Here is a 12,670-nt window from a genome sequence, read left to right as displayed (position 1 = left end):
ATCTCATGCAATTAATGCTTTGGGAAGCATTTTGCAAATATTGATAGTAAGGAAAGAGCTACAACACAGAAATGGTTGCTGCTTCAGTTGTATTGCCATAGTAAGGCACAAATTACCTCGCTCGGGAGGATTTTCTTTCCATCTCCAAGACTTTCTCGGCTGCTCTTTGTCCTTTTTGCCTAGTGCAAAAGGGCCACACGGAAGTGGGATGGATATTTGTGGCATCTTGGAGTCATCCATGAGAGTGACCTGCATGGCTGGAGGGAAGACGTTGGCACATTTTCCTCCCCAGCAATTCTCCTCCATCACGGTGGCTTTGCTTCTTTTCCACGGTGCCCTGGCTTGGGCAAAGCAATCAGCCTGTGGCCAGGATTGCAGTAGTGTTGGCTTGCTCCCCGCTTCCCATCCCAACGGAGGAATAGTCCGCTCTTACCCACAGGTAAAGAGGGCATCTGCTCTTCTGCCCTGACCCTGGGAGGTGCTCAGCTCTCCACATTTGCACTGAAGTCCTTGAGGACCTCTGTTCAGCACCTCAGCAGATCAGTCTGGGGACTTTTTGCATCACACGTGCTTGTCCTGTTACACCCAGCCCCGTCCCACACTCCCCGCTGCACGGGCTTCCCGTTGCCCGCTCCCTGCTCACCTCCCTGGCTCTGACACAGCCGTAGCTGGTCCATCCTGGCACGTAAAGTGGAAAACCATAAAATCCTGTTTCCTCTGCAGGGAGGAAGAGTCTCCCGGCTCCTTGTGAGATTAAGCTTTGTGCATATATCTGCAAATGTTCGGGGGCAGAGGTTAAGCTGAGCAGTGCAAGGGGAGGAGGTGACAGTGCTTAGCAATGCAGATCAGATGGCTCTGAGACCTTCCAGCATTCGTGGCCAAATCCTGGGATATTTAAGGGTTTAAAACGTAATCAAGTCAGATGAAGGAAGGAGTGCTGTTTGGGTGAGGGAGAACGGATGAAATCAGCTCCTTGGAAGGAAGCGCTTTGATCTGCTAGTGGCCATGAAGGTGGCCAGATGTCTCACTGGCCATCGGGGAGGTGACTCTGGCCTCCTAGGCAATCCCCAGAGGCAACCCATGCTGCTGCCTCCAGCGGGGAAGCAATCAGGAGAGCAACGGTATCTATGAAAACAGACTTGGGGTTCGGGTTTTGCTCTCTGCTGGGAGTTGCTCCGTGATGCTGGGAGGGGAGAAGCAGGACGGGCCAGCTGGATGGGATGGCTCCTCAAGTCCTTGCATCCTCTGCCTCGAAAAATCAGCCTTGCCAAGGAGATGCAGCAATTGCTCCTGGCAGCCGTGCAATTCTAGGAGCAGGTTTTAAGGCCATGCAAAGATGACAGCTTCCAGGGCACCTCTGCCTTGCTGGAGATACGCACAGGCGCTCGCTGCAGCTGTAACCTGCTGTGACCAATTTGCCGCCTCTGCTCCAGCTGAGACGCGCTGTCACGCCTGCTCCAAGAGCGCTTTGTTCTGCTCTTTGCTGCTGCCTCTGGTTTTCAGCAAAGGGCCGTGCTTGCTTTACGGTGCTTCAGTTTAATCCGTTGGGGTTTTTTTTCAGCTGCAGATTTGCTAGGGGACACGGAGGTCAAGGGACCTGCCTGGGGCCAGGGGCCAAGTCAAAGGATTCAGCCAAGGGAAAGGGAGGACAGGACGTGGTCAGGGCAGGCTCTGACGGATCTCATGCAGGACCTTTTCTCCCTGTCCCCTTGCCCACACTGGCATCTTTCCCTGAAACCCGTTGAATCCATCTCCAGGGGAAATGGGATGGTGAGCACGGTGCGAAGAGATCCCAAGCCATGCGGGGGTCTGCCTTCGCAGGGGTGCTCGGGGCGTTGGAGGAAATCTCTCTCACCCAGCTGCTGCCCGTCACCCCCAGTAGGTTGTCCTGCCGAGATGCTCTGGGAGGGAGCCAGAAAGGGGAGCGAGATGGTGCAAGGTCTGCAGGGGATGGACGGATGGCTTGGGGGACTCTGCCCGGCCACGGGCTCCATTCCAGGTGCCGTTGGGCACGGGAAGAGCTGTGGGTGCATGGCATCGGTTGTTGCCTGCTCTTGGGGACACCAAAGAGGGCTGCAGCGGGGCAAGCCAGGCTCACTGCTTAAACCCAACCACAGGATGTGTCTGACGTCTCCTCCGAGCTGTTTGCCAGCCATCTTGCTGGCTGTCCCCTATCCTTCTCCCTGCCAGCCCTGCCACCACCTCCTCACCCTGCCCTGACAGTGCTTGCCGTAATCCTGGAGCTCTGCCTCCCTCCCCGGTGCTAATCCTATAAACCCTCGGTAAATCCTGCCTGCTTGGCCCTGCCTCTCCATGCTCCTTCTGCAAGGCAGTCTTCGTGGGGTCCCCTAGCTTGGGACTGGCATTTTTTTGGGGTGCACAATGCCATCACCCAGATAATATAGCACCTTGGGGGGGCTGCTTGCATCGGAGCACCGGGAAGGATGCCCGAGCCCCAAGGGAGTTTGTGCAAAGTGCTGGCAGCTATTAGATAAGACAGCTGATGCACCCCAAAATGCACCCCAAAATGTGCCTGGGTGCTGGTTTCATGCTCTTGGGAGCAGTTCCCGTACTCAGTGTGAGCTGCTCCAGCCCATACCCACCTCCAGAGCTACCGCTGAGCCCCAGGGACCGGGCAGTGGAAACCCCTGAGGGACTCCTGGGGGTAGGATGGGGATGAGGAAAGCAAACGGAGCAAAAGGATGCATAGCTGTAGGGTTGGGATTGCTCCTTGCAGTGAGAGTAGGGTTTATCTGGGATGGGGATGGCCAGCACAGCCCGTTTTAATAATCCTTTCTGCTGGGCTGTTGGAAAATGTTGAGAAGGAAAATGCTGCAGCAAGGTGGATAGCTCTCAGGGAACAATATTTTAGCAGCCAAAAGAGCCGGCTCAGGTGGACCCGACCGGTTGCTCATGCCTACGAATCACAGCCTGATTGCTAAGGGCAAGGAGCGTTTTGTGCAGAGAGGGGATGGAAAGCCTCTATCAGACCCAGCCGGCAGTAATCATCCGGGCCGTTGTCATCGGAACCGTTTCGGTTTGATTCCCACAGGGTTCACTATTTCAGCAAGTCTATTTTAAGACTCCTTTGGCATGTGGGAGTGGGGCTGATGCGAAGGGAGGCCCCAATGCTGCAGGGTGCTGCCCGCGCCCATCCCGGTGCCGGGCCCTGCTCTTTGCATCGCCGGCTGGGGATGGGAGGCAGCAGCATAGCCTGGGGCTGGGACCAGCCGCAGCATCCCAGTAGCACCAGTACCAGGTGAGGAGCTGTCCTCGGGCTCATCAATCCCCATGAGAGCTTAGGTGGGAGGTGAATCACCGCATCTCGAGCTAGCCCAGAGCAGATTAAGCCAACCTAAGAATAAAAACAAGCCCCACAGTTCAACCAGCTGGGATAAAATGAGAAAGCGTGCCAGTTGCCAAGCTCCAGGAGGGGAAGGGATTATAAACCCCGGGCAGATTATCACCGCTCGTTTCGGTGCCCGGGGCAAGTGTTATGCTCCGGTTGCACTTCCCAGGCTGGATGGGTTTCTTGTGCCTCCATCCCCAGTGCTGCGGCGAGATCCCGCGTGCATTTCATCCCACTAACGACCAGTTCAGCAACTCCAGTAAGTGCCCACGCAAATGTAGGAGTTCAAACAGGGGCACGTTTCCGAGGAGAATAACCGAATGGATCTCTCCCTGTGAGGCCTTTATTTCTATAGAGCTGCTCCCTTCCGCTGTGTGCCGGATGAAAGGCGCTATGTATATAAATAAATGCATTGCAATATACCATCCGCTTTGATCACTGCCGGCAGCACGGACGGGCTCAGAGTCTGCTCCCAGATAACAGTTCCCCTATCTTGTCTCCCTGTCCCTTCCCTTTCAAATTAGGGGTTGCTCTAAGGGGCAGTTCCTTGAAGCATCGCTCCCCGTGCGCTGGTGCCTTGGCTGGTTTCTCATATTTCCGCGCTGCAGCTGGAGCGCACGCCTGCGATCCGACCAAGATGTTATTTTTTTTCCTCCCGCAACGTGACATTACAATCCTTGTCACGGAGGAGGGACTGGGATCCAGAGCTGCACTTTGCTGCTCCCACGAACGAAGGGCTCGCAGAGGAGTTTGATGCAGTTAGTGGTCCGCAGGATGCCAAGCCATGAACCCCTTCTTTTGTTTTTGTCTCCTTTTCCCAGGGACGTACCAGGGCCAGTGGGTCGGAGGGATGCGCCAGGGTTACGGCGTCCGGCAGAGCGTTCCCTATGGCATGGCTGCGGTTATCAGGTCACCCCTGAGGACGTCCATCAACTCCCTGCGCAGCGAGCACACCAACGGCACGGCGCTGCACCCCGACTCCTCGCCGGCGGTGGCCGGCAGCCCCGCCGTCTCCCGGGGTGGCTTCGTCCTCATGGCCCACAGCGACGCCGAGATCCTCAAGAGCAAGAAGAAGGGCATCTTCCGGCGGTCACTGCTGAGCGGGCTCAAGCTCCGTAAGTCCGAGTCCAAGAGCTCCTTGGCCAGCCAACGGAGCAAGCAGAGCTCTTTCCGGAGCGAAGCCGGGATGAGCACGGTCAGCTCTACCGCCAGCGACATCAACTCCACCATCAGCCTGGGCGAGGGCGAAGCCGAGCTCTCCGTCATCGAAGATGACATTGACGCCACCACCACCGAGATCTACGTCGGTGAGTGGAAGAACGACAAGCGGTCAGGCTTTGGGGTGAGCCAACGCTCGGACGGGCTCAAGTACGAGGGAGAATGGGCCAACAACAAGCGCCACGGCTATGGCTGCATGACCTTCCCCGATGGCACCAAGGAGGAGGGAAAGTACAAGCAGAACGTCCTGGTCAGTGGCAAGAGGAAGAACCTCATCCCGCTGCGGGCCAGCAAGATCCGCGAGAAGGTGGATCGGGCCGTCGAGGCGGCTGAGCGGGCGGCCACCATCGCCAAGCAGAAAGCGGAGATCGCGGCGTCCAGGTAAGGTGGTCCATGTCCCAACACGGCGTCTTGGCACGGGTGCCACCCCGATGGGTGCGGTTTGATTGGAGAAGTGGGATGGGACTTTGTGCGATAGTAGGTGCTGGGTGGGGGGGTATTTCAGAGAAGCTGCTGGAGGCAGGTGAGCATTGCGGTGGGCGTCTGCTGGCGCAGGCAGCGGTCGGTGCAATCTGGACCCCGAAGGGTGAGCGAGGAGCATCCTGGAAAGCCAAGCTGCTGGGCTTGCCCAGGCCTCATGGGTGGTGTTCAAAATGGGGTGGATCCAAGCCGAATTGTCCCTCTGCTAATTCTGAGCGAGCTGTGGATGCACGACCTTCCCGCACCATCCCTCGAGGCCGTGCAGGGTCACGCAGAGCGGTGCGTTCGCTGCAGCCTGTGCAGCCGGTGGCTGCACCATGGTGGGACGGCACTTGTGGGTCACTGTGTGGGGCTCACAGGCTGATAGCTGTCACTTAGGAGGTACTGGGGTATTTACTGAGTTTTTTCCTAGCCTCTTTAATAAGCAGGATGATACCCTTAGCAGAAGTGCTCCTGAGATGCTGTTGCCCCATAGCCTCTCTCTGACACATAGCCAAGAGAAACCATCCCAGGGTTGGCCTGTGCTGGGAGGATTCCCAGTTATTTCTTTTCCCAAAAGAGGTTTTGAGTGGAAAAGCAGTCAAATCGCTGGCTGCAGCTGATGCTTTGGGAGGATTTGCCCTGCCTGAGGCTCTGCTAGAAAGCAACAGATCTGGGGGCCCAAACAATCCCTACAAGCCTCAAGAAGCTCCCACTCCTCAGACTGGCTTTAGCCATCATGGAACCGCCCAGTGATTCAGAGCAGGGATCCGATTCACCTGAAAACCAGCAGGATTGGGGAAAAAAATGGTTCATGTCTAATGGAGGTTGAAATAGGGTCCAACTCCCAGCTCAAAGCGGGACCAACCCAAGCGCCGTGGAGCTTCGTGACTTGCAGCGAGTGCCCAGACAAGAGGTGAGCCAAAGAGGAAAGGCTCCTCTGCCGAATTCAGGGCCCTTCGGATCACATTTTGGGGATGGTTTATTACAGCATGGTTATTCCTTTCCGGTTTCTGAGCGAGCGCTACACATAGCAGCCAGGCTGGGGAACAAGGGCTGGGGCTAGGGGAAAAACCCAGGTACCTCCTCAGCTGCCTGTGCTGGATTAATTGTTGGGTCTGGATCATTTGTATGCAGAGTCACACTTGAAATCTTTATCAGCACGTCTGCCGATGACTTATCTGCAATGTGAATGAGACTCCCAGGCCTGCTTTGGGAGCATATTTGGGCTTGATGATGTTTTCGAGCTGATGTTGTACCAAATTGTTGTCAAAGCTTTGGGAAAAAAAAATAATAAAAATCCCCCTAGACTGCCAGGTAGGAAACAGACTGCAGAGCAGCGGAAAGACCAGATCTTTCCCTGTGATCTGGGGATGTGAATGCTTCAATACAAAGGCCTGAATCCTGGAAATGGGGAGCTGTTGTCTGCCGTGGGATGCCGGGTCTGAGAACCTGAGTGTCCTCTGTCCCCAGGTGGTAAGGGTCCTGGAAATCCATGAGAGCGGGAGTTGGAAGAGATATGACCCCCCATGTTGGAAATACTTTAATGAGCTCTTGGCATATAATGTTCCACCTTCTAATTATGAGAAAGAAGGGAAAAAAAATGAAATTAGATAGCAATGCCTGGCCACGAACACCTTCCTTCCCTGTACCGGCCAGGCTGACGTGGTCCTGAGCTCTGCTGGAGAGCAGCGGCAGTGCCGGGAGGGAGGATGCAGCCTGCGACCACGCCTGTGCATGGCGGAGGAGAAAAGGGGTCCCAAAGGACCCCTTCAGTCATCAGTGACGATGCAAAGAAAGAAATGAATGGGAATGCACTCCATCGAGGGTACTCTGGCAGAGACTGAACTTGGTCCCACCAGAAAATGCTCCGTGAGCAACCTCCATCCTGCAGCCCGGCTCCCGCCACCGTTTGCGCTCGGTTTTAACTAGTCTGTTCTTGACTAGACACACGTGGAAGCAAGCCGGCGCCGGGAACCCAGGGCTTGGCTCTTTTTATGGCACAGCCATCGCCTCCGGTGCACGAGGGCTGGTGGTGTGTTGAAAAGCCCTTTATTGATCTGCACAGCCCATCTCTCGCTGCACAAGCCGGGGACAGACAGACTCCGACGTGACGCGCGCTGTGCATTAGCGCTGGAGTACCAACCGTGAATGACATCCGTCCCGGGAATTGTTGCTGCCTGTGTTTAATGGCTTACGCTGAGGCCCCAAAACCTATCCACGAAGAGCCAGACCATTCGGCTCCAGCCGAATCGCAGGATTTAGGCTTTGCTGGAGACACGGGGACGGTGGGATTAGGTGGGCGTACAGGCTCAGCCTCCAGGTCTTGGGTTTGCAGTTGGGCTGCGCATCGGAGAGGCCCGAGGACCTCAAAATGCAAATGGGGAGAGCTGCTTTGTCTGAAACCCGTGCTCCTTCAGCTCGAGCTCTTCCCCATTGCGAGGGTTTTTGCACGGACGGTCTCTCTTCGGCTGCATCCCAGCATGCAGAACCAGAAGAAAGCAAGGTTTTACAAACCTAGAACCATCTAGAAAGACTTTCATATAATTATTCGGATTAATTTTAAAGCTTCTAACCACTCCCCTGCAGTCCTCAGACCAAACCGCGTTGTCCAAACGGAAAGAAATGCACAAAATAGGCAATGGGTGTATTGGCAGAGGAATTCTGATGCTCGTTTCGGTGGCTTTGAGGCTCAGGGGTGCTGTAGTCCCCATCTGATACCAACGTGAGCTCTGGCTTACCAGCACCTGGGAATTTTATAACAGCACTGGTCTCTGTGTGTGTGTGTGTGTGTGTGTGTGTGTGTGTGTGTGTGTATTCTCTTCTGTCTAATAATATGGCTGAGTTCATTCTGCAGCCTTTCCCTTGGTGGGGGAAAATATGTGCCCACCCACGTATTTCATTAAATTTGTAAGAATTCAGTATTTTTGAAAATTCTACCGCTCTGTCAGATTTGGTTGGAATTGGCCAACACGTTCAAAAGTTATTAGTGTGGGAGTGATGGCATATAGATACATAAACAGCACAATCACATAAGTAAGCCCCATTTCCGAAGGAAAGTAGGCTAAAAACATAGTGTACTGAAGACAAGTAAATTGGATTCTTAAAGTTGTTTTAGTCTGAACAGAGCACAATGTTATCTGTGACACAGAAAAGTAAGCTCATTTAAGGAATAGTTTTTAGGTTCAGAAGATGATTCTCCTAAATTTTCTTCAATGCAATTAAAATGAAATAACACTTTCTTTCCTCTTATATCTCCCGCTTTGAAATAGTTTGTGTGAAGTCGATGGGCGACAAGGGGGTCTGAAAACCTACCGTTGATATCAGCTATGGATTTTCAGAGATAGCCAGAGAGGGATCCCTTTTCCAGCCTGTTTAAAATGAAAGTGCAGGGTGTCCTCTTGGTGCTGTGGGGAGCTTCATTTTCCCCTCTCATATGAGCCAAGAGCCGTCACTCTCTCTGCTGCTACCCTGGAAGGATGAAGGATGCACTGGCGACACCGGCTCCCATCTCCTTAGTGATGACGTTGCTATCTAAGGCAAATTGTCCATAGGCACTGGTGTGTCACGGTCAATGAAAGCATAATATCCAGGCAAAGGAGGTGGGCCAGGAAGCTCATCCTCACCCCTCGGCTTTCGGCAGAGCTGCTGGACGTGGAGGATAGATGCTTGGGAGGAGCTGAGGACCGACTCCAGCTCCCAGCGACGGATGATGGTAGTTTTAATGCAAGGCAGACAGACCCTAATTCTCTCCAGGGTTTCCTTCTGCAACCACAGTTCAAGGTTTTGTAATTAGTGGCTGGACTACTGATGAGAGGAAGGTCCTCAACGGTGCTAGGGATGTGAGTCCCAGGGATGGGCGGCATTTGGCAAGCACTCGGCTCATCTCCAGCACAAGGTTCATGGGTCCCCGTTGTTCAGCACCTTAAATAACTGCTCCTCGGAGCAGCCGATGCCCTAGCACCCCGGAGGGGATGCTGTTCTCAGGTTAGTCCTAAGTAATGCACTTCCAGGCATAATTATAGCCGAGGCATTCATCAACAATGAGAAAAATATAATTAAGCTCAATAGTCTCAGGAGGAGTCGGGCTACAAATTAGCACAGTGTCATTCAACTTCAGAAAGAGAAACTGGAGGGAAAAAAAAAAAAAGAAAAAGGAAGTGAGTAAAGACAACCTGGCAGTGAGAACGGGTAAAGGAAAATGTTTGGACTCAGCATGGATGCTCCTTCAGGATGCTGCAGCGAGGGTGAAGCATCCGTCCGTGTTTGACGTACAATGGGGAGCAGGAAGGCAGGAAAAGCCCCGGAGAGCTGAACAGCAAAGTGCAGAAGGTTGTTTGAGCCAAACAGGTATTTTCTTCAGAAAAATGGAAATGCAGCCCAGGCAAAACCCACAGAAAAGAATAGATTCTGCAGTTCTGATCCCAAACATTTTAAGTTGCGGTAATGTCACTACCGGCAGTACGCCGAGCCATAATAATGCTGCTTAATGCTCTCTCAGGCCTGTGCCTGCAGCTTTGCAATTGTACTTAGCCGCGTTTGATTTAAGGTTTCTGCTGGCTTTTCTGACGCCTGGGGGAGGTGGCTGCGGGGCTCCCGCATTAGTCTCGCCCTGATCCCCGCCTCGTGCTGCTGGAGGGGCTTTCGCTGCGGATGGAGAAGGGGAAGGAGGAGGGACGTGGGTTAAGGGGAACGCTGTGGCCCCAGAAGGGTTACGTGTCCCCTTCCTCGGGTCCGGATGACAGGGAGCAGCCGGCATTGGACTGAAGCTGAAATGGGTCACAGCTGAACCAGCTGCAGGGATGGGGCTGAACGAATGCTTCAGGGATCAGACCAAGCATGTCAGGACCTCCCATCACCTTGTCCAGCCCCTCTTTGGTCGCCTCTGGGTCTAAGGGGAGGCTTTCCTCCACTCATGGCCCCTTGAAGAAGTGCTGCTGCCCCCTTCCTTGCGGATGCAAGTGTTTCAGCATCCGCAGCACGGTGTTTGCCAGCTGGAGCTTGGGGCTGTGCAGGAGTCACCTCTACCCATTCGTTGGGGACCGATGGGGTCACTGACGGCATCACCCGGTACCCACCGAGTCTCATGCAGGGAGCGCACGCACCCTCCATCCCTTCCCAGTCTCTCCATCCTTGCCTTGAGGGGCGCAGAGGACAGAGTGACCGGGAGAGGAGCACAGAGGGGATGGATGGATGGATGGAAGGATGGATGGAAGGATGGATGGATGGATGGATGGAGGTGACTCGAAGGCTGAGGTCAGCTGGGACAGGAGGTAATTCTCTTTATGGCAGGATTTTCTTTTTCCTTCCTGCTCTCTCCCCCCAGCCAGGCCCTGTGCAATGCAGAGAGGAGTGAAGCCCGGGGCTGGCAGCCTCCGTGGACAGAGCTGAGCTGCGGCAGAGCACGCCGACTTTCCTTCCTGCCAGCTCCTTCCCTCTGCCACCTCCCTCCGCTCCTCCTGCCCGGGCACAAGCTCCTGCGTGTTGACAGGGGTCAGGCGATACCGCGGCGGCAGAGATTAGGATCAGCTGTTATTCCTCCCGTTCGTGTGCCGCTGTCAGCCGGGATGACACGGGTACCTCTGACTCACGGCAAGCACAATTTCCACCTCTAGTCCAGGACGCTCGAGGAACGGCAGATCGCCGGATGGCATCCCGCAGCATCACATCCCATTACCCATTGCCGGCTCTTGTGGGACCTGCTGTCTGCACCGTGACTGTTTAAGTCCTCCTGCAATGGCAATTTAATAACGTCCTGCTCAGACAGGACTTACAGCATTAAACCCTTTTGCGGCTGTGTCAAAAGTCAGGACTAGCTGGCACGCTCGTACAGGGCCAGCTCTGCGTGTCCCCGGCTGCCACCCCGCTGCCTGCCTCTGTGGTGCAGAGGTGGAGGGGCACATCCGTGCACAGACATGAACAGGCTGGGACGTTAAGTGCCTTTCATAGGAATGATGCTTTACAAAGTAATCCGACTGGAAAAACCTCAGCAGGGTCTTTTTTAGCTTCTAGAAGAGCAGCTCAGCATGGGTTTCGCTAGCCCTTCTCTTTTCATTGCCCTCCCACCGCTCCCAACTCAGCGGCTCCCATCGCCTTTGCCGTCCGCTGAGCTGAATATGAGCTAAAACACCCCGGCTCCGTGGCCCAGGTGTACAACATGCATTCGTATCATCATTTCCAACATTGCTGGGTCATGATGCAATAACACGGGCAGAGCGGAGATTCACAGCCTGTTGTATTTGCTGTGATCCCGGCCTGCTCTGCTCTCGTCCCCGTGCTCATCGGGGAAGATCTCCGAAATCCGTGTGGTCCCGTCAGACACGGCAAAGCGCAGCTCGAGGGGCTGGTTTTGCCATGGAGTGAAGCAGGAGAGGGGTTTTGGGATGCAGGAGGAAGCGAAAGGCCCGGTGGCAGAGCCGGGATGGGAGAGCTACGCCGGGGCAGGAGCGCAATGTGCCGGTGCCAGAGCGTGATGTGCCGGTGCCGGCTCCGCGGTCGCCTTTGCAGCGGGACCAGATGGAAACGGGCAGGGATGGCACTGGCCGGCAGCAAGGCAGGAAGGATGGGAGGGTGATTCACTCCTGGCAGCCGCTGCTTCCACGGGTAGGGGCTGCCCCGGAGAGCTGGGCAGGAGGTGGGGGGCAGCGTGGGGGGCCGAAGGGGAGGCTGCCTCCTCCTCCTCCTCCTCTCTGGCATCGCACAGCAGCCCCTCGCAGCCTGGATCATCTGCCTGGTTTCTAATCCAAACCTTTTACCGGCTTAGTGCACGGGCTGAGCGGCCGGCACTGCCGTCCCATTGGGGCTGGACCCAGTGCAGAGTCAGCCCTTCTCGGGAGATGGTGCGGGATGATTTCAGACCCCTGATCCGTGTTAGATACCCCCACTCCTGCCTGCATAGCACAGGGAAGAGGGGATGAGCTGAAGAAGAGGATGGTGAAGCCTCTTCTTCACGCTGATGCCTGCTAGCTTTTGGGTGGAGCAGCCCTTCATCAGATGGGAGTGAAAAAAAGAAAAAGCCAACAACAACAACAACAAAAAAGCCAGCCCCTGATTTTTCCTTTCTACTGCTTTTCCTATTCAACGAGCAGAAACTGCAGTGTTGCTTTTCTCAGCAATCTTCGGGAGGGGAGAGATCCTCCCCCAGCCTGCGCAGCTGCCTGGCAGGCGGGCTGCCTCACAGCCCCATCGCTCTCCTCCATCCTCATCCTCACCCTCCGCAGGGTGCTGGGATACCGGCAGGGGTACACACCAGTATCTGTACACACTGCGGCCAAGCCCAAGGGCTAGAAGTGGGGGGCGATGACTGTCCCACCACCCTAAACCCCACCAAAGGTGTCGGTGGGAGCTGCTGCACCATGTCCCTGCCCGCTCCCGCGCTGCACCCCGGCGATGTTGCACCCCGAAGCTTCGATAGCAGAGGAGAGCTGAGGGGAAGGTTTGGGGTCCCTATGCTGCAGCTACGCTGCCTTCCCCTCTCGTGAGAGAGGCCTGAGTGCTTCTTTCCTCTCCCAGCTCCCGTTTTGGGTTTCTGGCATGCGTTCCTGCCGGCTGCCCGCCCCAGCCGCCTTCCCACCTGCTTCCCTGCAGCAACAGCCCCAACACCCCCACGCTCCTGCCCCCCCCCGCCACGAAGCCCCTTCCTCC

General features: G+C 55.4%; 1 protein-coding gene across 2 annotated transcripts in view; it reads left to right on the top strand.

Moving 5' to 3' along the window:
* Positions 1-12,670, top strand: part of JPH3 (junctophilin 3) — a 58,348-nt gene that overhangs the window by 13,657 nt on the left and 32,021 nt on the right. For both annotated transcript variants that reach the window (XM_075765688.1, XM_075765687.1), the window contains one exon: positions 4,171-4,948. In XM_075765688.1, the coding sequence (XP_075621803.1) occupies positions 4,171-4,948 (778 nt within the window). The remainder of the gene's footprint in view (positions 1-4,170; positions 4,949-12,670) is intronic.

This window comes from Balearica regulorum, chromosome 13, assembly GCF_011004875.1.
Source record: "Balearica regulorum gibbericeps isolate bBalReg1 chromosome 13, bBalReg1.pri, whole genome shotgun sequence".
NCBI classification, from domain to species: Eukaryota; Metazoa; Chordata; class Aves; order Gruiformes; family Gruidae; genus Balearica; species Balearica regulorum.
This window is presented reverse-complemented; position numbering and strand designations above follow the sequence as displayed.